The sequence below is a fragment of the Dryas octopetala genome, chromosome 2, assembly GCF_963921425.1.
Source record: "Dryas octopetala chromosome 2, drDryOcto1.1, whole genome shotgun sequence".
NCBI classification, from domain to species: domain Eukaryota; kingdom Viridiplantae; phylum Streptophyta; class Magnoliopsida; order Rosales; family Rosaceae; genus Dryas; species Dryas octopetala.
Genome location: NC_141367.1, coordinates 9,480,976 through 9,504,924, shown reverse-complemented (window position 1 = coordinate 9,504,924; position 23,949 = coordinate 9,480,976). Strand labels below are relative to the sequence as shown.

The 23,949-nt window shown below is 35.0% G+C and overlaps 3 protein-coding genes, 1 long non-coding RNA gene and 2 pseudogenes across 16 annotated transcripts in view; 4 read left to right on the top strand and 2 right to left on the bottom strand.

Moving 5' to 3' along the window:
- The window catches only part of LOC147292929 (SART-1 family protein DOT2-like), a 73,754-nt gene that overhangs the window by 32,324 nt on the left and 17,481 nt on the right, over window positions 1–23,949 (bottom strand). The gene's annotated exons all lie outside the window — the stretch shown is intronic.
- Window positions 1–23,949, top strand: part of LOC147292931 (calcium-dependent protein kinase 24-like) — a 40,640-nt gene that overhangs the window by 4,248 nt on the left and 12,443 nt on the right. The gene's annotated exons all lie outside the window — the stretch shown is intronic.
- LOC147292935 (putative disease resistance protein RGA3) lies at window positions 1,791–14,185 on the top strand (annotated as a pseudogene).
- Window positions 9,169–10,648, top strand: LOC147292936 (uncharacterized; annotated as a pseudogene).
- On the top strand, window positions 14,584–15,714 carry LOC147292934 (protein SYM1-like). The gene is made up of 2 exons (XM_086234502.1): window positions 14,584–14,608; window positions 15,070–15,714. The coding sequence occupies exons 1-2, from the start codon at window positions 14,584–14,586 to the stop codon at window positions 15,516–15,518; spliced, it is 474 nt and encodes a 157-aa protein (XP_086090628.1). The 3' UTR covers window positions 15,519–15,714.
- On the bottom strand, window positions 16,055–17,061 carry LOC147292933 (uncharacterized). The gene is made up of 3 exons (XR_015120197.1): window positions 16,974–17,061; window positions 16,617–16,832; window positions 16,055–16,520 (listed from the first exon to the last, which is right to left on the bottom strand). It is a non-coding gene; the product is annotated as an uncharacterized LOC147292933 (long non-coding RNA).

The window sequence follows — 23,949 nt, the reverse complement described above, 5'->3', positions numbered from 1 at the left end:
TAACCCAATTCCAATTCAGTTACAATTTGAAGAAATTAAACACAAACTAAACCACGTTGCAAATCTAGTAAGACAAACTTTATATTGAGTATTTACCTACACTCAATATCCCGAATTCAAACCACAGTACTCCCCAATATTGTCTGTTAAAAATATATATATATATATTATGGCTCCTCATTTAATCAGCACCATTATATAAAACTCATTGGGAAAAGACAGAAAATTATGGCTCATTTCAAGTAATTCGTCGAGCAATTATAGGAAAATATTACAAGATCAATCTCCTTATCTCAGTAGTCTTATATTCACATTAAATACATCTATGATCTATCATAAAACAAGCTAGTGATCATGATAGCAAATGCTTTAGCAATTTGACACATTAAACACCAAAGCTAGTGAGAAAAAATCTATGTAATAATACGACAAGCTAGGAGTTTTTATATCTGTGCAATAAGAGGATGGCAGATGTCTGAATTCACAATGCATATATGCTTTTACACCAAAGCCCAAGGAACAATGTGACAGTAATGGGGGGCCACCAATAATGGATTATTCTAACTTCGCTTTCTTTTTTTCATTTGACGGAAGCACAACTTGTAACTTTGCTTATTTGTGGACAGAATGTTTGCATAGAGTACTGAGAGTAAAAGCAATTATATGATTAAAGTTGAGATATATAGTTGCGTCCCTTAATTATTTTATCTTGACACCAGAAAGACATACTTGTGCGTCTTCAATCTTGAACGATCCAATTTGTTTACTTGTGCACTATTCTGCTCGATCTTCGAGTATGGAAGGAAAAATGTTAGAAATTGTGTTTACTTTTTCTTTGGAGGGAATACTGAAGAAGGTGGGTTCAGTTGCTGCTCAAGAACTCAGTCTCCTCTCCGTGTACCTTACCGACACGTATTAAAGCACCTAAGTTTTAATAAGTATTTTATTTTTAAAAAATATAATTAAATTTGTTTATTTTAATTTTTTTTTACGACTTTATATTAAATTTTAATTTCAATATAGTATTTGAAGGGGTATATAAACTCTAGGTGAAGTGATATTAGACTAAGGTGTATAAAAATTAGAACCTAAGTTCAAGCACGAGAACAAAATAGTAAAAATTAAAAAGAGTTAGATTTTGCGGCGTTTTGTTGGTTTTGAGGATTTATACATGTCCTAATTTGAATATAAGGTAATTTCTGTAATTTTAGTAATTAATTAAATAAAAATTTTAAAGTTATCTTTTCGTTGTGTAAAGTATCCAGACATTTTGTTGGGTTATATGATTTGACCGATTGACTATGTAACTAGCTAGTGTGAGATCCATTGTTAGTTTTATGCAATCAATACCCTTCCTCATTATAATGGATACTAGTTCATATATGCATTTGTAGTGTATATGCATGTATGATATATCTACTTTAGGACTATTAGTATATAGTTTTTTTTTTTTTATTAACAATTCCTGTCATGCATATTATCTCTTTAATAGACATGATATCAATGTGGTAAAAATAGTACAAATAATTTTATCTATAATAATTATATTAAAATGTTAGATTTTGTGGTTTTGTTGTCACGTGGGTGGTCTTAATTAATTTCAGATTAGGTGACAATAACTTATCGATGTAAAATTTCATGAGATTTTTTTTTTGGCAAAAGAAATTTCATTACACTAGATCAGTATCAACTATGAATTTCTCCGCCGTAAAGTGGAGATCCAAAACCATATCAAGAGAAAGGTACTCAACTTTTTCTCTCTCTCCAATCCCATTTTATTTCGTCAACAAATGGCACATAAAATTCAGAAAATGAACAAATCTTTGGTGGATCTCAAGAGTGAGGCATCTTACATTGGAATAGTACTTTCAAATTATCAAATCAAAGACGATGCAACCCCTCATGGAATTAGAGAGGATAGAGAAACCAACTCATTCATTAGCAAAGATGAAAGCATGGTAGGAAGGGAGGAGGTTGTGTCAAACATAATTGCAACCTTGATCAACTCCAACAATCAAGAAAATCCCTCCGTTATGGCCATTGTGGGAATTGTAGGCTTAGGAAAGACAACTTTGGCTAAGTCGGTATTTAATGAACCTAACGTGGATAAATATTTTGATAAAACAATATGGGTTTGTGTATCTGACCCTTTTCATGTCAATTCAATTTTAATTCGGATGTTAGAATCTCTCAACCCAACAAAATCCGGGATAAAAGTAACTCAGGAAGCATTGATCACAACCCTCCAAGAAGAGTTGGCAGGGAAAAAATATGTTTTGATACTCGATGACGTTTGGAATGAAGACACTCATAAATGGAACACTTTGATCAATTGTTTGTCAGCTCTCAATTCTGCTAAGGGATGCACCATCATTGTCACCACCCGCAATGCAAAAGTTGCATCAATCATGGAAGCGCTTCCTAGCAGTAGGTGTGATTTAAAATTTCTATCTGATGATCAATGTTGGTCCATTATAAAGGGTAGAACATTTTCACATGGTAGTGCTCCAACAGACGATTTAGAGAGAATTGGAAGAGAGATTGCTGAAAAATGTGGAGGTGTACCATTGGTGGCAAAGGTATGTATATACTATTATATTATAGATTTAAAGTTAATTTACACTGTTTTTTATTCTTATTTGTTATAATAAAGCTCCAATCCACAAGTTACTTGAATTTTTTCTCTTCTTCTTTTCTTTAATTTGTTCTTTGTTTTAAGCCATGCACGACTATATATAATTTTTTTAGTAAACACCTGTGTAACTCTAATTAACGAAGTTTGTAGAATAAAAGAAAAGTTGGTCAAGGAGTACGTTGTTCCTCATTTACTTTTTATGTTATATTTGATGAGGATTAGCCCCTAGCTACAACCCCCAACACCGCTTTTGAATGTAATACTAGAGTCTTGATCGGCCAGGGACGGATCCAGGAATTAGAATTTGGGGGGGGGGGGGGGCTAAAAAAACTTCGACGGTACGAAGAAATTTCATTAATAAACATAAAAGATACACCTAGTCAAGAGGAACATAGTCCTAAGTGCATTATAAGCTTTTCAAACATTATCATGTTCATAGATAAGATACTTCCATATTGCTTGACGTAATCTTGGATCACGTTCAAAAGCGCGCACTAGTAGTAATCTCAATATTTGGATCTAACTCGACTTTTTGAGTCTGAACTCCTTCATTTTGAGACTCAGAATCACAAATTAATGCATATGAAGAAGGGTCGTTTGTCTTCTTAAAATAAGAAAGAATATTTTTTCTTCTCTTCGAAATTTGTGGATGACCCGACATTATAAACTAGAACATAGATATTGGTAATATATTATAAATATGATATGTAAGGATATTTTACAAAACAAAATCACACAATAACAACCTATTTTTCTAGCAATATGCAACTAGAATTTAATATTGAAATTTAGAGCTTACTTTGTTTCCAACTTGCAATTTCAATAATTGAGATTGAGCTTAAAAGCAATTCCATATTCTCACACCAACAAATTACGCTAGTTTTCCTTGAGTTCTTAAATAATTTAGATAATCAAATATTAATTCTTATTTAATTTTACAAACATTTAAGAGTGAATTACAAATATCACAACTATTGCATAAAAATTGAATCCCTAAATCTTTAAATCTCTAAATGACTAAGAGGATAAAATATAAGAGGGACTAGTGAGAGATGGAGAGGCAGATACAAATTTAGGAAACTTTTTTTTTTTTTTTTCATTGGGTGGGACTAGGCAAAAAATGTAGGTGTATTATTATTATTTTTTTAAATATGGGGTGAGCTATAGCCAAGGAGTAAAATTTCGTTTTTAGGGGTATGGAAATTTTAACACCATACCAAATGAATTTCGAAAAATTTCGCCGAAATTTTCCAAAATCCTCGAAATTTCGGCAAAATTTTCGATGTAGAGACCGGAGAGAGAGGGGAGGCAGAGACTGGAGGGAGAGGGGAGGCAGAGCACCGTCGCCGGAGGGAGAGAAAAGATCGGAGAGGGAGCTGCAGAGGCGCGCCGTCGTCGGAGGGAGATAAGAGATCTGGGGAGGGAGAGGGAAGAAAGAGATTAGGAAGGGAGGAGGGAGAGGGAAGAGAGAGATTATGAAGGGAGGAGAAAAACTGGTGAAGGGAGAAGAAAAGAAAAACTAGAGAAAAAAAAAGAGGAAGGCCATTGGAACTGGAAGAAGACGAAGACCACTTAGGGAAGAAAAGGAAAAGGAAAGAAAAAAAGAGGAAGTCATGGGGGAAGAAGAGGAAAAGGAAAGAAAAAAAAAAAAAAGAAGAGAAAAGAAAGGAAAAGGAAAAAAAAAAAAAAAAGGAAAGAAAAAAAAAAAGAAAAGAAAAGGAAAGAAAAAAAAAAGAAAAAAAAAAAGGAAAGAAAAAAGAAGAAGAGAAAAAAAAAAAAAAAAAAGGAAAGATTTTTTTTTTTTTTTTTTTTTAAGGTAGATTGAGATTTGGAGTCTTTAGGCAATTGAAAAGAAAAAAAATGGTTTGGGATTTTATTTGGAGTTTGATTTGGTCGATCATTTTGGTGTTTCGTTTAGTTGTAAACATAAATTATGAAAAAGAAATTTATCCCCTTATCATGAAGTTTCATTTCCTTAATGTTTGGTTTTCCAATTTTGATAATTTGTAAAATTGAAATTTTAGGTAAACCGTTGTCGCCGCTGCTGCCATCAGATTGGTTCTATTTTAACCCAATTCGGCTTAATTTGTAACGACCCGACCCAAATTTTCACTAGAAATTTAAATTTTTATTTAACTATGTTTTTAAGAGATTTTTTTTAAAGATGTGAAATTGTATTTTAAAGATTTTGAGATTTATTTGGAAAATAAAAAGAGTTTTGATTTAAAGTTTTGATTGATTTATTTATTTATTTATTTTTGTTTTAATTTAAGCTTGACCAAAAGTTGACTTTTAAAAAGAATGGGAATTCGATTTTGACTTCGGGTTCGTTAGATAGGTTTCGAACTCACGATTTCATAGACACGCGACACGCGCCAATCCGAGTTACGGTTTGAAAGATATAGGCGTTTAAAGTAAGGGGCAATGTTGTAAATTTATAAGTGAGTTTTAAAAATCAGATTTCCTCTCTCTCTAGATTTTTCTAGAAATTTCTCTCTCTAGAACTCTCTCTCCCTCTATTTATTCTCTCTCCCGCACTCACTTCTCTCTCTCTCCCCGAGCTCACTCACCTCCCCCTCTCTTCTCTCACCGGCGTGGCCAACTCCGGCCATTTTCACGGCGACCAGAGGCCGGCGACCAGCTAACCCCACCGGCCCAGTTCTCTCTCTCCCCGTGCTCTCTCTTTCGCGTTTCTCTCTCTCTTCCCCTGCTCGGCGCAGCACCACCACGACCAGGAAATCACGCCGCCAGCCACCTCCCTCCGAGCTGGGCTCACCGGCGTGATCCCCACAAGCCGACCACCACCTACCCGGCCTTTCCCTTCGCCGGCCAGCACCCACACGCGAGAAACACGCCAGAAAATCCTACAGCCGCCGCTCCTCTTCGCCGGATTTTCAACCCTCTCCGGCCTCCGTTCGGCTTGTTTTCAGGCGAGACGACCGTGGTTCGTGACGATCCGGCGGAGGATCGAAGCTAGGGCTATCACTGTGAGTGGACTTCCTTCCTTAAAATGATTTATGAAATTTGCATTTTTATCTTGGTTAATTGAATTTGTTTTAGTAATAACAAATGTGTGCGAACTTTGGTTTTCAAATAAATTCATAAAAGATTTCATTAATCCTATTATGCATGATAGTTTGAATTTGATTTGGGATTTGATGCTAAATGTTGGATTTCGGATTTCAAATGTTTCATAAGAAAGTTTTTAAAACATATATTTACATGTTGGTTTAGTGAGTCGTTAGGCTTTGGGAAATGAATTTAGTTTCTCATTTTATATACAAGGTTCATTTAATATTTCGGTTTTGTCGAAAAGTAGTATTTGATTTCTGTATATTGAATTTGATTCGGATTTTGTATGTTGGTTTATGGATTTTGAGTTTCTTTTTAGAAAAGTATCTTGATATTTATTCTTGGTGGAAAAAGGATTATGATTTGGTTATGGAAAATGGTTTTCAAAACCACCCTTTGCAGTACCCTACAGGTTATCAGATTTAATAGGTCTTTGGGACCCATCACGATGCACATATAGGCTTTGGGCCGTGTGTCGGGATGCTTCGCCATTTGGGGGCCGCTCTGCGTGCACGTATGACCAGGATTGCCTGCACGTGCTGATTTATTCACACGTGTGTATGGCCAGGATATTGCCTGCCTGTGCGATGCAGGAATTCCGCACAGGTGTATGGCCAGGATTATTCAGGGTATATAGCATGGTGGAAAATGAAATTGGTATTTTCAAGAGTTTGAATATGGATTATTAAGTGAGAACCTACTTTCGAGTTTATTAATGATTTTGACTTTGTTAATTTAGACGGTTGGTTATTGAAAAATGTGTTTGAAATACTTTTTCCACGAGTTCCATTGATTTTAAAATTTTCTTAAGTTTAAAAATGATTTTTAAACTGGGGGGATTTCAAAAACAACTTGAGGTTTTAGAATTTAAATTTGGTTACAAAGGTTTCTGAAAAGATACTTACCTTTGAATTTCATTTTCATTAAACCGTCCACTCACTGAGTCATCTCACGGTTTATTTTGTTTTGTCTTAAATTGTCCCCCAGGTAGTAGCTTTGGTGGAGGTCGAGCCAATAACGTCGAGGCAGTCACAACCATCTCCCTAGTCGGAACCTGTAGGCGCCATTTAATATTTATAGAGATTCCTTGTAATAGTATAGCAGCTCTGATAACCACTCTAAAATCTTAAGTTGAATTTCTGTGAAAATGTTGGGTCTGAGACCCTATTTGGTTGTGGTAGAGGTGGTTGATGATTAGAAGTGCTTTTTAACAGGTTTGAAATTTCTGGGTTAGTCCATTTTCAGGGGAGGTTCTGCCGAATTTTCGGTAGGATTTTCCTTGAATTTGGATTCCCGCAGGACCTCTCCGGGTTTCAAGGTGGAATCCGGGTGCGGTTCTGTCATAATTTAACTATCGAAGACCATTTCCAAGTCCCTTTGAGTAAGCTTGCTACTTTCAATTGCCACATTGGTGATTTATTTGTAACAACCCGACCCAAATTTCCACTAGAAATTTAAATTTTTATTTCACTATGTTTTTAAGAGATTTCTTTTAAAGGATGTAGAATTTTATTTTAAAGATTTTGGGATTTATTTGAAAAATAAAAAGGGTTTTGATTTAAAGTTTTGATTGATTTATTTATTTTTGTTTTTGTTTTTGTTTTAATTTAAGCTTGACCCAAAGTTGACTTTTAAAATAAATGAGCTTTCGATTTTGACTTTGGGTCCGTTGGATAGGTTTCGAACCCACGATCTCATAGACACGTAGCACGCGTCGTTTCGACTTACGGTTTGAAAGATACGGGCATGTGAAGTGAGGGGCAATTTTGTAAATTTATAAAAGTGGGTTTTAAATACCCAAAATCAGAAAATTTTCTGATTTTTCTCTCTCTAGAATTTTCTAGTGACTTCTCTCTCTCTCCCGCACTCTCTCACGGCTCCCTCTCTCTCCCCGAGCTCACTCACCTCCCCCTCTCTTCTCTCGCCGGCGTGGCCAGCTCCGGCCATCTTCACGGCGACCAGCTAACCCCACTGACCCAGTTCTCTCTCTCCCCGTGCTCTCTCTCCTTCGCGTCTCTCCCTCTCTCTCTTCCCCTTCTCGACGCACGACACCACCAGGCCGGACCATCCTCTCCGGCGAGTTTCCCGACGACCCAAGCTCACTGGTCGACTCCCCACGCCGGCACAGAAATCACCCAGCAGCGAGCCTTGGTCACCTCAGCCTCGCGCGCACAGAGATCAGCCAGAAACCCCAGCTGCTGCCTCACCACTGACTCGTCGAATTCCAGCCCCTTTCATCCTATTTTTGGTGAGATTTCTTCCCTTTTTATTGGGTTTTCATTTCCCTAAACTAATGTCGTTCAATTTCGAGTAATTGGGAATTTGTAAATTTTGGGGTTGATGTCATTTCGGGTTAGCTTGGGTTTTCGGATTTGGGGGCTATTGTGTTGTCGTCTAGGACAAATTCCTTCCCTAGGAAACTCAATAGTTGTTTAGGACTAAGAAAATTAATGGGTTTGGTTGAAATCAGTTGAAGCATCGGAGGACACCTTTGTGACATCCTTGGTGGTCCGATGTCTCGCCACTCTGAAAAAGATGGATCTTTGAAGAAGACCATCGGATCTATCAAGCCTCGATCCACCACTTTGACTGGGTTTTTGGGAAATCATGTATATAGGAAGGAAGAGGGGAAGGAAGCGAGTCGATTGTCGTTGGTCTCGTCGGCATCGGCCACCGGACGATCGAGGATTGACGAAAATGGAGGGATGAGTGAGAGAGAGAGAGAGTGAGTGGGCAAAATGGAAATTAAAATAATTAAAAAATCCAGAATTGGGTCTATGTATGTTCACTAGGGGGTTTTGGGAAATATTCAAGTGTAAATAGGGGATTAGGAATTAAGTATTATCTGGAGGGGGTTTTGAATTAACCTAGTTCCAAAATGGGGGTGATTTTTTATTATTTTTTTGTTCGAAAAAATGGGGGTTATTTGAATTCCAAATTTTGTTTATAGAAAATAAAAGATAAAGGTGGAGAGAGAGAGAGAGAGAGAGAGAGAGAGAGAGAGAGAGGAGAAAAAAGCAAAAAGAGAAGTCTCTAATTAGTTGGCGGACGATAACTGTAGTTAGTGGGTTTTTTTAATTTTTTAATGTTTAGTTTTATTTAGACGACTTTTACCAATTTAAATTTTTTAAATAAACTTTTTTTAATGGTTTTATTTAGTAAATGATATTTCAATGTTTATACAAATATGATTGTAAAGTTACCATTTGATCGATCCTATCATAGTAAATTTCAATCACTTGTCAATTTAATTAACTTGGGGCATTTTTCACCTTTGAGGCCTATTTGCTTTTTATATATATACATATATATATAGATTACTATAAAGGGAAAAGATTTGGAGCTAGCCTCAATGTTTGTGCTTCATTTGTGTCTCAATCTTATGTGGCAAAATTAATTCACTACTACAAAAAGCGTCAATTGTTGCGGACAGTGCTGGCGGATTAGCCCTATCCGACGCGATGAGTGATAATGAAGAACATATGGACAAGCACCACGATGAGCAGGTTGAGGCTAGTTCAAATGGTAAGCTATAGTTTGTTTATATAAAGTTTTTATTTATTCTATTATTTACAATATTTTTGTCATTCATGTATATTAATTTGGATTAATATGTAGCAATGCCCCAAAGGAGAAGACGTGGTCCCGGAAAGATTAAGTGGACTGGTAAAGATCATAGGGGGAAAGAGTATTGTGAATATAGTCCGAGCGGGAAGTGTATTTCTCAAAACAGTATAGATTTTTCCATGTTTATATCTTCTGAAGTAAAAGATCCCAATAATGTTCCTCTAGTGCATGATTGGAGATTGGTTGAAGAAGAAACAAAGAACACTTTGTGGGACAGAATACGGGTATCAATTTATTTTTTTAAAATAATATTAAAAGTAAAATACCTGCAAATATTTACATATAATTGTTTTTATTTTTATTTTTTATGGATGTAGGGCACTATCACTTTTCGTGATGAGGATTTGGTAAAAATGCCCGTGATTAAGACCATGACTTTGGCCATTGCTGAACATGCTTATAAAGAATACAGAGCATATTTGAAAGGGAAGTACTACACTGGCAGGACAGGTCATCGGCGGTTGAGATGTCCCAATAATGTAGATCCTGTGCAGTAGGCGAAGATGATGGAACATTGGGATAACCCGAAAACTCAGGTGACAATCTTTAATCAAATATTTAATAATACTAGTATGTGCAATTATGACTAATTTATATTCTGTTTGACTTTTTAGGTGATAGCTGTGAGAAATAAAGCTAATCTTTCTCAACAAACGATGAGCCATACATCAGGATCGTGGACATTTGAACGTCTTCGTGAAGATTATGCGAGTATAATTAATTTTTTTCATCTTATTGAGTTACAATTTTATTTAATTAGGGCACATAAATATGTTCTAAATTATTTTTTTTAATGGTTTAAATTTTTAGAAGAAGAAGCATGGAGTTGAACCCGATCCCGTTACTTTCTTTCATGTCACCCACACGCGCAAAGACAATAGTTGGATTGATGTGCCATCGGAGCAGAGAGGAGTAAATATATATATTTTTTTCCATAATGTGTATTTTGTGTTCTTAAATTTTACTTACAAATTTATCTAAATATTTCTTTATTAGATGTCCATGGAGAGTTCCGTGGACTCACGAGTTGAGTCTGGAGCGGATGACACTTCTGAACTTCGCATAGAAGTGTATGTTGAGGAGATGGGTCCTGAGAGGAAAAATAGAGTTCGGCTCTATGGACATGGGGTGACACCTGAAATGGTGCCTTATGCTAGGGCTCAATCTAGTACTTCTTCTCAGAGATCATCGAAGACAAGAGAAGCTCTTTTGGAGGCACAATGCCTCGAATGACAGAAGAAGCATGAGGCTGTGCAGGCTAAGCAGGATGCCCAAGATGAGGCAATTGAGCTGTTAAAGACTCAGCTACAGTAGCAGCAGCAACAGATGATGATGTTTATGCAGCAGCAACAGCAAGTGATGCCGTTTATGCCTCAGACACACCTGCAGAGCTCGCATCCACAACAGCCTTCTGGCCAGAGTCAGCCTCCACATTCTCCCTATGGAACGTTCTCGATGCATCCTATGTACCAGATGCCGTTTGTGCCGCAGTCACCTTTGCAGATGCCTATGTATCAGCCAGAGGTACTTTCTCAGCCATCTCCTGGTGGGTCACATCATTCTACGAGTGTTGGATTTTCTGGATTGCGTTCCGGTAATTTAGGTGATGATGAATTTATGAGACAGTTTGGTCCGCAGGAAGGATCAGGGTCATATTCAGCTTCTGGTTCGGGTTATGCTGCTGGACTTGAGTAGATTATTTTTGTTTGCCTACTTTATCTTATCTCTATTGATGTAACAATATTATTTGACATGTATTGTTAGTTGAAAGATTTTATCTTTATTAGTGTATAATTATTATCTGAAATGTTTTATATTAATTAGTTTATTTTATATTAATTATTTCAAATATAATTTTATTTATTTTTTTATATATATTCAATGATCCTGGCGGTTGTATCCGCCAGGAAAGGATTTTCTTAATATATTTTATTACTTTTCCTGGCGGATACACTATCAATGCCGGCGGTTATATCCGCTAGGAAATTATTTTTTATTTTATTACTTTTTCTGGCGGATATACTATCAATGCCAGCGGTTATATCCGCTAGGAATTAATTAATGCCGGCGGATATATCCGCCAGGAATTATTTAATGCCGGCGGATATATCCGCCAAGAAAAGTTTAATGCCTTGTCAGCGTGAAATGGTATTTCTGGCGGATATATCCGCCGGCATTAATTAATTCCTAGCGGATATAACCGCTGGCGGAGACCCTATCCGCCCCTGCTTCATAATCCTGGCGAATTTGGCTATTTTTCCACCAGAAAATTGTTTTTCCTGGCGTTTTAATTCCGCTAGGAATAAGTGATTTTGTAGTAGTGATTGGTACACATCACTATTTAATTGTTGAATCATACACTTAATTTACAATATTAAATTAAAATTTATTTTATTGAATGATCATCTTACTTATCACAAATCCAATGGCTGTAATTCATAGTTTTATTAAGATTTTATATTTTCAATATATTGAATCTTGATCTCTTAATCTTTTGTTTTCTTTTTCTTTTTCTTCTCATCTTCAGCACGTTTACTTTTGTCTGAGTTTTTCATCTACAATATTCAACGGTTGTCTCTTCCATCATCTCCAAAAGCAGTGATCTCAACCCACAAAAAATCAATCGATCGTCTTATAATTATAGAGAGAGAACTAGAGAAAAGAAGTAAATAACAATACTAAGAAGATCTTTGGCAAACCTTAGAGCTTGTTGTATTAGCTAGTGAAGGGAAAAAGAAGACTACAGAAGATGTTGTGGATTAATTAGAATTGTTGGGTGCGTGAGAATTAAATCTGTGGATGAATTGATACTTTCAAAGTTAAAATTGAAATTAAACCTCTTTGGTTTTTTCTTTTCCAATTTGAATTTGAAAGTTGTTGGTGGGCAATATGTGGCACAATCACCATTGTCATCCTATCAAGCTGCAAAGAAAAAGATTTAAGGAGTCCAAAGTTGTAAATTGGTGGTTGTGTAACGTGTGTGGTTGTTGGGAAAGTGAGAAAGGATATATATAAATGGGTTTTATTATTTTCAAATTTAACAATTTTGAATACTATAATTGACATGGATTTCCATGTCGTTGAGGCAAATTAAGGAACAATTTATTGAGGCATCCTAGCACTTCCCCAGTATAGATTACTGATTATCACTTATGCATGACCATAAGTTTTAATTTTCATAATTATTCTATTTTAAACACTTGCATGACTCTCACAAAGTTTGGAAAAAAAAAAAAAAAAAAAGCCCGAATGAGTAAAATGGAGATCACTACTGCACTTAGCATAGATCACAAAGAATGTTGATATATATATATAGTCAACATTGAGTATTAAACTACTATTTTTTCTTTGTTACTATTGCTAAGATATGTAAACCTATTCATTATTAAAATATAAATTCTCATTCATGTACCAATAGGTTTTGGGAAGCTTGTTGCATTCTAAAACTACTCCAAATGAATGGCTATCGATTAAAGAAAGTACAATATGGGACTTACCAGAACAAGAGAAGAGAATCATTTCTGTTTTGAAGTTGAGTTTTGATAATTTGAAATCACCATATTTGAAACAGTCTTTTGCATATTGTTCAATGTACATCAAGGATTTCAAAATGGAAAGAGAGAACTTGATCCAACTTTGGATGGCTCAGGGATTACTCCACCCTCCTCCTGAAAAAAGCAACCAAGAGATGGAAGATATAGGCAATGGATATTTTAATATTCTACTGGAAAACTCCTTATTTCAAGATGCTACAAAAGATGAGTTTGACAATATTACTAGTTGCAAGATGCACGATCTTGTGCATGATCCTGCCGAAGAAGTATCCAAATATGATAGCTTGACGCCTGACATCAATAAGAATGATAATACACTTGAGATTCGACATGTTGCACGGATTTCTACTTCAACACTAGAAATAATGCAAAACATTAGTGTTAGAAGATTGCGCTCAATGTTTTTGAATGATGAAAAGATCCCTAATAGCATCTTCCCAAGGTTTAGAGCTTTGCATGTCTTAAATTTATGTAAGGCAGATATGAAGGTGTTGCCAATTTCATTGGTGAACTGAGACACTTGAGGTACCTGGATGTTTCCGGAACAAGAATCAAAGCACTCCCCAAATCAGTTGGTCAACTCTATAATCTACAGACATTAAGAATGCACAATAATGAGTTTCTTAGACAATTTCCGAAGGAACTGGAAAATTTGATCAACTTGAGGATGTTTATTTTGATATGCATGTCAAAATTCCATTCAGGATAAAGCAATTGAGTCATTTGCAAACATTGCGTTACTATAATCTGGGTGAGGAAACAAGTCTTGGAGTTGAGGATCTGGGTGGCTTAAGCAAATTGAAAGGTCAATTAATGATAAAAAATTTGCAACTTGTGAGAGACGAAGAAGAAGCAAAGAAAGCAAATTTAGTGGGGAAAGCAAACATACGCAAGTTAATATTTGAATGGGAGTATTCTAGGGAAAGCACCAACAATGATGAAGCTGTATTACAAGACCTCCAACCGCCCTGCATGTAATCTGGAAAGCTTAAGGATTGTCAACTTCATGGGTGCTAAATTTGCATCATGGATGATGAATGGCCTGCCACTCAATCTGAAAGAGATTCGTTTATCCAATTGCACTGAATGTGAAGAAATCCCAATGCTTGGTCATTTGCCAAATCTTATACATGTTGGGATTGGCAATTTGCGTAAGCTAAAATGCTTGGGAGTTGAGTTTTATGGGTATAACAGTGTTTCCTGTACAACTAGTACGACAAGGAATGAGACAAGGGCTTTGTTTCCAGCATTGAAAACCAGAGCTGGATATATTCATGCTTTTCATCTTTCAAGATAAAGATGCGCGTAGGGGACCAGTTGTGCAAGGAGTTTTTTCATCCTAATTGCTCAAAGTAAGCTTTATTCATTTGGATCTTTTTTGAATCATGAGGAGGACTATGATGTCTATTAGAACAGAAAATATGGAATTTCTGTCTTTCATGCACTAGTCTGCGTCAATAAAATGAGGGCTTTTTTATTTGTTATTTTCTTGTGGGCTTTTAACTCTTTCCTATGGCTCATATGGACATAAAATGTTGTGACTGCATGACCATGACTATGATTTCATATTCATAGGTTGATGGTTAGAAGGAACTCATAAATGCTCCACTACATTTGTTTTGCCTGGTAGTCAAGGAACTACTTTTATCATGTGCAGGAAATAAATTTTCAGTTTCAGAAACTAAATCTTTCAAAATGAAAAATGAACTGACGAGTTCAGGTACCACCGAAATAGATCCTTCTTGTGTTGCTTGCATGTGTGAGAGTGAGTGTGTGTTTCCAATATAATAGCTCCTTTTATCTTGTTCTTTAATATAGAATGTATCTAACTAAGCCTTGATGCCTTTTTTCCGCTCCACTGAATTGTTACCTGAAACTTTGTTAAGTGTTGGACCTAACATACAAGACTGCAGCTGAACTTTGGAGAATCTGATTCTAGTCATCCTTTGTGGTGAAGCTAGTATTAGTATTTTGTCCAACTACTTTTCTCTGTACATATAACATAACAATCTATATTTAATGTAACAGGGTGCAGATGTGGATTTCAAAATTAGCTGGAAACGTGTAGCTATCACAAGCACGTTTGGGTTTGCGTTTGTTGGACCTGTTGGCCATTTCTGGTTTGTTTTACCTATCCTGTTCTTTTTCCTTCTGGTCACCTGGGCTGATCTGTCTGCCAAGAAATAAAAAGAAAAAGTAAAACCTTTCTTGATTATAGGTACGAAGGCTTGGACAAATTTATAAGGCTGAAGCTTCAACTACAACCTAAATCGTTGCGGTTTGTTGCTACTAAAGTGGCAATGGATGGCATTATCTTTGGTCCCCTTGATTTGTTTGTGTTTTTCACTTACATGGGGTTTTCCGCTGGCAAGAGTGTTGCTCAAGTGAAGGAAGATTTGAAGAGAGATTTTGTGCCAGCCCTTATTTTGGAGGGTGGTGTGTGGCCAATTGTTCAGGTTGCAAATTTCCGATATGTTCCTGTGAGGTACCAACTCCTCTATGTTAATGTCTTCTGCCTGTTGGACAGTGCCTTTTTGTCATGGGTCGAGCAACAAAAGGATGCTGCTTGGAAGCAGTGGTTCACATCTTTTAATTCTTTTAAGGAACGTGGAGGTCAGGGTAGATTATGATTATCCTTTTCTCTCTTCTTTCCTTCTTTTCAGTTTACAGTACTGCAAAATGCAAAAGCATGTGTTTAAAACAGAGAACCCTACTGAGACCACCAACCTGCGTTTTCAATGTTGGGGTTTTGGGAGTGATGTAATTGTTTTCAAGTTGTATGCGTTAAGACTATACAATGAAAAGAAAAACACAGTTTAAATCTTCTTTGACAAGGCATTTTGTTGGATATCCAAATGGCCTTTATCATTTGTGTTTTAACTCTAACCATGTAAAGACACGGCTCGTGTTACAAGCACCATGAACTGGGCCATGAGTTTCGAAAGTTACAGTTTGTGCTGATACTTGGACTATTCTGTCTGCATCTAATACTTAACAAGCAGGGCTGGAAAATGAACTGAATTCCATGGTCACAATGATGGAAACAATCTTCTTATGACCTTTTGGTTTGACCACAAACTAGCTTGCTACCTCGACTCTTAAATTTTGTAATAAAAAAATATTCCAACTACAGGATAGAGCCTAGGTTCCTCCTTGTTATGATCACAAGTCTCATTGTTGCCTATTCAATTTGCTCCCAAAAAGAAATGTATATATACAACATAAGAGGAAATTAAGGAAAACGCCTTGATTTAGAAAGAGAATGCTATGGGGTAGGGGTTGGTTCTTCCTAATCACTCATTTCAAATCACTTTAAAACCTTACTTTGGAGTAGACCCACCTCAATAATATTACCATTATACAAAATGTTTCTCTGTGGAAAAATTTGGGGTTGTGTTTACAAGAAATGCTGGGGTTAAATACATGCAAAACCTACTTTGCAAATTGCAACATAATGTAAGACAAATACAAAGCCAAAAATTGTGCGAGCATCCAGGTTGTACGTAATGGGTGGACCGGCCAAAGTGAAACAACAGCCACTAGATGAACGAACTATGGCCTCCCCCAAGTGGTACTTCTGGCTTGAATGTTGCAGATGCCATTAAGCAGGGGCAGTGTTTGAAGCCAATGCTCTGAAAGGCAACATAAGGATTGATACTTGTTAGCACACAGGTGAGACAATTGCTGATCACCATACAAATATTAGAAAAACAAATTAGAGGCTGTACTTTTACTATTTGAATATACTAAAAGACTGTGGAGACCAGAGCTGGATATATTCATGCTTTTCATCTTTCAAGATAAAGATGCGCGTAGGGGACCAGTTGTGCAAGGAGTTTTTTCATCCTAATTGCTCAAAGTAAGCTTTCCAAACCACCATCTCCTCTTCTCTAGCCTCCTCTATCTTTGCATATAGTAGGCAGTTAATTACTCCTTTGTAGATACTGCAATTCATGATAAATACCCGACTTTTCATATTGTACATCTTACTTAAACTGCACTTTTCTTATTTACCTCACTAATCCAATTAATTTCAGAATAAATTCCTGTATTCATATGTGAATTGATAAGAAAGAATGTAATACCAGTTGCCTGTTTCACAGTCATTTTCTGCATTGCTAATCTCTGCACCCATCTATTTCATGCCATGCAGAACATTTCATTGTAGCACTCCACTGGACAATAAACAGTAAGTAAAACCAGATCAATTGCATCTAATCAAGGATATTGAGATTGAAATCAAACTACACATAATGACCCCATTGATTTATCTTTGGTTTAATAAAAATTCTGGATAAGTTTTTCTTTTAGAAAAAAAAAAAAAAATTATATTCTGGATAAGATTTGCACTTGTAAACTATTTCTTTTTTGTACACCCTATTCTGTATTAGCTAGTTGGTTGAGACTTCAAAACAATTTATTGTGTGTCACTGTTGCTCCTGAAATCATTTAATATATCTACTAATCTTTTATGTTTCATTAAGAAGCATGTTTGATATCTACATGAATTAAACATTATTAGTTATATAGGATGGTCATGATGTTATATGATCCAATGGATCCATAGAAACTTCAAGTTGTTTTGGCCAAGAAGTTGATTCTTAAATTGTTCTCTTATAGGAGAATAAGTACTCATTTGAAATATAAGTGGTAGCCTAATTAGTTCAAGTTTTGGGTTGACCGACTTCAACAAATATGAGAATCAAGTGGAATCTTGCTCTTCTAAAATAATATTAATTCATGCAGCACTAGCAAATCACTATACATAGAATCAGGTTGAAAGTTATTCTTTACATCTCTTGTTAAGTTGTTTTGATGTTATTTTTGACCAGGCAGAGTCGGGGGCCGATGAGAAATTTCTATGCATATGTCTTGATCCCTTTAATAAATAGAAACGACACAGTAGAGATTTCAGCATCAATTCAAGTCTTGATCAATGAAGGTTCTATAGTTTCTATCATTCAATATTTTGGTGTAGATTGACAATCAGACTGTTGTCCTCTCTTAGAATCTCCCGTATAGGTCCTAGCGGTTAGTTGGGTTTGCCTTGGTGTTTTAAGTTCACAGAGTTTTTATTTTATTTTTTTATCAAAGTTTCACAGAGGAGTTTGTTCAGTTTAAAATTGCTCCTGTATTCTTCTTTCGTCTTATCTTTTTAATTCTTTTATTTTTTAAAATTTATTTATGTTCACGCACTGCCCTTTAGTGGCTGTGTAACTTGTGTTATATATATATGAGCTTAATTGCGCTTTGTTAGTGAATTCTAAATGGACTTCTAATATTATAGCTACTTCTTATATATTTTATCTATTTTTATTATATGGAGTTTGTGAAAGTCAATTAAATTCTGCGAACTCTACAAAAGTTTATCACTTTAAAAAAGTCTGTCAAAGTCTACAAAAATAAAAATTGAATACACCCTCTTCGTGAATTCTAAATGGACTTCTACAATTATAGCTACTTAATTCTTTTCCTTTTTTTTTTTTTTTTTTTTTTTTTTCGTTTTTTACAGTAACAATACAGCTAGAAAAACATAGTTTAAAGAATATTGTTAAGCTTATGACCACCAAAAAAAAGAGTACATTATAAGCTTAAAATTTCAAAAGTTCTTTATATAAATAAAATTTTAAAAAAAAATCTTCATTTTAACTATTGGATGGATTCTCATAAATTTTCGAAATTATGTTATTGAGATTCTATTTTTTGTTTTCTTAATTCATTGAAAGTTAGACAAACAAAAATGTCAAATTTTATTAAAATTAAAATCTTGAGTACTAAATTGAAAAATTTGAAAAGATATAGTGCAAGTTGTGAATCAACCTAAATCTTAGGGGTATATATATGTTGTAATTTTCTCTATATTATATGCATTCTCTTCTCCACATTTGAAAATTCTACTCTTTATTTTCTTTAAAATCCAGTAATCCACTTGATAACTTAATAATTAGTATAGTGCTTCTCTTGTTTCGTTTAGCATGCACCGTCTTGCTTTTATATATCATATATGTTTTGAACCTCAGTATCGTCTTGGTTTTATACATCATATATCTTTTTCCCCTTTTTTTGGCAAGATTAGAAAACTCCAGCAATTAAGGATATTCATGGAAGCAATGTGACCAGATTGACCAAGCATATTGCTGATATAGCTAGAATATGACAAGCAGAGTAAATACGATTTCCTCCAAGCGTGTTGACTGCGCGCGTTTAATTTTATGTAACATTAATACTAGTCACCAAATTTGTTCAGCATAATATTTATATATATAAAAAATGGTGTAAAATTAATTGGTTAATCAGTTAATACCAAACTAACTCCATTGTTGGACCCAACACATGATATAATTTCATAATCTAAACCGTTCATTTTTTAGACCATACTTTAAAAATCATCTTTGTAAAAAATATACTAAATTAGAAGTTTTTTAGCCATTTAATTATGATAACAACTAGGCCTATAAAAAAGGTCCAGGCCCTATGGGTCGCCTCGAGCCCATTCCTTTTTTTCGGCCATGGGCCGGCTAGGCTCGAAGTTATGGGCGGGCCTAGCCGAGCCCGTTGGTGCACAGGGTAGGGGGTTTGGGCTTAACTTGTTTGGCCTTGGCTAGCCCATGGCCCGATCCTAAACTATATTTTGAATTATGCCTTTTGTTTATATTTATAAGATTTAATTTATAATTTTAAACAAGTCTTTGGTTCAAATGGTGTATCAATGGTGTTATGAGTTAATTTATCCTAAGTTCAAAATAAGCAAAAGATAGAGGGTCAAAATGGTTCAATTAGTAGGGCAAAAGGCGCTTGGCCTAGTAGCCTGCCCATAGGCCCGAAGATTTTAAGGCCTTTGGGCAGGGACCCGGCCTAATCTATTTGTAAAAGGGCTGGCCCGGCCCAGCCCTTCCAACCCTTAGGGTCTAAAATAACCCAATTTTATGGCCTTTTGTTAAAAATAAAACTAGATGGACAATATTTGTACTAGTTGGCCTTAGTAGAAATATTATAAGTGCGTTAATTTCAAGATACTCACAACCAAAAAACATAACCAAAACCACTTTAGCATACAAATTTAAATTTCCAAGTAACCTTTCTAGAAGGCCAACCTTATTAAAAGCCCAACTCACCCAAAATAAAAACTGAAACTAACATAAGTCCAACACACTCAAAATAAAAACTAAAATTAACACAAACACAAGCCCAACCCACCCAAATTAACTAACACAAGCCCAACACACCCAAAACAATTTCAGCAAGCTCCAAACTGAAACTGCGAACTAAAACTGCTCCAGAAAACTAAAACTACAGTATGCAAACTAAAACTGCGTCAGAAAACTGAAACTGCAGTTTGTGCATTAAACTGTATAAAAAAACTGAAACTGCGACTGCATACATATTTTCACTACACTTTGGACAAATATAAATTTTACATACCAAATAAACTAAAAAAAATTGAGTGAAGAAAATTCAAAACGAATAAAAAATAAAAAAAACAAACAAACTGAAAACTAAATTAAATGAGCTAAGTGACCTAGAGGTTATAAATATTACCTTATTGTCATATTTTAACAATAAGTGTACTAGAGATTAAATAGGATATTTGTCATGCATCCTACGCTAATTTATTCTATTGCAGTATATTATAATAATCATGCATCCATCCATCATTTAACAAATCCTACACTAAGTTGGGTACAACTATCTACTACCTTTCCGGGGTGCCTTTTCAGCGTTAAAAGGTCCACCATTCGGGAAATTAAATTGAAAAATTAACTAGCCAAAATTTGTACCTTCTAAAGACATTCAGCCTTTTTTTTAAGTTTTAGAAATATAACCCCTCTAGTAGCCCTTAACATGGTTCGAGCACTACTCAACATGGTTTGAGCACCACTTGAGCAGAGCTTGTGCGAGTAATTTGAGGGTTATATTTCTAAAACTCTAAAAAAAAAAAAATTGTTAAAAGTCTTTAATAGAAACAAAAAAAAAAAAAATTGCTAGTTTTCAAAATTTCCCCTAATATTCTAGTTATTGCAAGAAACATTTTGGTTCAGATTCGATGAAATTATACAGAAAGAGTCAAAATATGTATAAAGATTTAATTTATAATATATATCTTAAATGAATAAAATTTGTAGCTGTTAACGACTAGAAATAGGAAAATCAGCATCTTAATTTCAACCTCTGAAAGAGAGAGCTCAAATTAAAAAATAAAACTGAATTTGACTTTGAAAACCCAATTAGCATAATTATGCATTCAGACGCATTTAACTTACTTCTGTACTCTATCTTCATGGCTTCCATTTGCATTTGAATTGTAGGCCCCCATGCGTTTGACAAAGCTTTAGTTTTCTATGCAATCGGTACCAAAAGGGAACAATTAAATATTAATTTGGAAATCTCAAGTCGTTGTTTCTTGTCACACTCCACCACTTCTCCACGCCATTTCACTCCGCAACCTTACGTACCTTGCTGAGTGACACAACCACCCACTGCTACATAATTAGTTATAATTACTACTGCTAATTATGCTAATTATGCTGCTTATGATACTAATTTGCTGGTTGAGTCTAGTTCTTTTACGCAAGCTAATAAACAAGTTGAATGACAATGGATAATGGGTGAAGAATTTAATGCTTTACAACGTGCGCTGGAAATTGGGTTCTTGTTCCTCCTGAACCTCACTTGGATATTTTGACAAATAAATTGGTGTCACGTATCAAGCACAAAGTCTGATGGCTCTATTGATCAACCAGTTTAAGCTAGGCTCTTGTGGCTAATGGTTTTTACTTTCTATCAATAGGAACGCGTTGATTATAATGAAACATTTAAGTCTAGTGGTAAAACATTCAATTATTCATCTTACTATTCCTCTTGCTGTTAGTTTTGGACGGTCTACTCGTAATTTAGATGTTCAAAATACTTTTCTTCATGGTTATGTATGTGTAAGGATGTTTATATATATGCCCCAACCATGTGGTTTTGTGGACTCTCAATCCTACTTTTGTCGGTTATGGTGTTTTTTGTATGGACTTAAACAAACACTGAGAGCATGATTTTCATGTTTTTATCATATTTGGAAGAATTGGATTTTCTCACTCTACAAATAGTTCTCTTTTTACTACACATGTAATGGTAAACGATTAAGTATTAATAATGGTGACCCTTTGCCAGATCCTATGAAGCGTGGTTGGTGCTCTTTATAAGAAAAAACTTATAAGGGAAAATGGTTCAAAAATGACTTAAATTTTGACCCATGTGTCAATTCATGATGCATATTATGAGTTGTATTAATGTGTCTTCTTAACTTTAATTTTGAAAGCCAATTTGCCCATTTTGTTAGTTCAGTTACATTTTTTTGTCCAAAAAAGGGCCACGTGTGTGAAGTGGTTTGACTTTTATGGATTTATATTACAATTGAAATAATAAATTTACCTCTAAGAGGAAATTACAGATTTAATCTAGTTATTTTATAACTAGTTTAATTTTGGTCCACAATTTTTTTTAGGTTATATTTTGGTCCACTAATTATTCAACTTGTTCAATAAAGGTTCAGATTTGTTTTCTCAAATTTGGCCTTGCCTGTTACCCTATCAAATCTCACCCAATTCAGCAAACATATACTTGTTTTAAAGTTATGCATTTCTTCTTTACAACCATATAAATATCATTCAAATTGGAGTTCTAAAACTCAAAATAATTGACCCCAAAATAGAGTTCCCGAAATTGCTAATTTTTCAAACTTCACTTAATCTTAATTCTCTTAGATTCTAATACTCCAAATTTGCTTTTATGACTAAGAAATGATGAAATATAACTTATATTTCAATTATAATTGAAGAAAACACAACCCAAAAGATTTAAAGTCACAAATCTAGACATTTATTAAACAAATGAAATAATTAGTGGATCAAAACAGAACTTAAAAAATATCGTGGACCAAAATTGAACTAGGTACAAAATAAGTTGACCAAATCTGTAATTTCCTCTACCTCTAAATAAGCGATAATGTGCATGGCAAGTGGAGAGACGGGTTGATAGAATTAGAGCATCCAACCCAAAACCAATTGGTAATGGGTGGAGAGGCCCAAGACTTATAAGCACATATGCTAAGCTTTAGTTTTCCGATGTGGGACATTGCTCCACATTACTCTCAACACGCCCCCGCACGTGTGGCGAGATTTTTGAGCCTTCCACGTGAACAAATTGTATTGGGTGACGTGGGAGCACGTGTGGCCGTTGGGCCTTACACGTGGATAACCAAGCTCTGATACCATGATAGAATTAGAGCATCCAACCCAAAACTAATTGGCAATGGGTGGAGAGACCCAAGACTTATAAGCACATATGCTAAACTTTAATTTTTCGATGTGAGACATTGCTTCACATTACTCTCAACACGGGTTCCTCTCCTCCTAGCTTGACATAGCATGTCTTAACCATTTTTTCTTTCATCGTCCTTTTAATTATTTCTTTTGGTTATCTGCTTAATATTAAATGGTAAAGATTTTTATATTCAAGAAATTTCCTTTCTGACTACGTTAGCAATTTCTCCCTTTTTTCTCTAATAAGTTCTTTGAAAGAGATTTTATGTTCGACAGAGAGATTACGATGGCTTATGGGGTTGGTATTGCTGACTTAATGATGGAAACCCAGAAATATATGCAACAGTATGTTTGAAATGTAGGCATTTCATATGCGAATCCGTTGTTATTCACATAGATTTTAGATTTTTTTTTTTTTGGGTAAAAATAGATTTTATATTTTTAACTCTAGTAATTAATGAAAGAACTAAAGAAGTATGCACAAATCCTTTTCTGACTTGGTAATTATCTAGAGCAAGTCCTGCTGAGTCCCACACTCAACAAATAAAACACAATATCATCAATAATATTATAATTAATCTTACTCATGAAAAAATATTATAATACTAGAGTCATGGAATTTATTTTCCAAATATTAGTCACTAAATAATGCCATAGCTGACATGTTAATCTGTTGTTAGAAATGCCCTAGAAATATCTAAATTCAAAATGAATCTAGATATGAAAATTAAAATATTGTCACATCATTTAA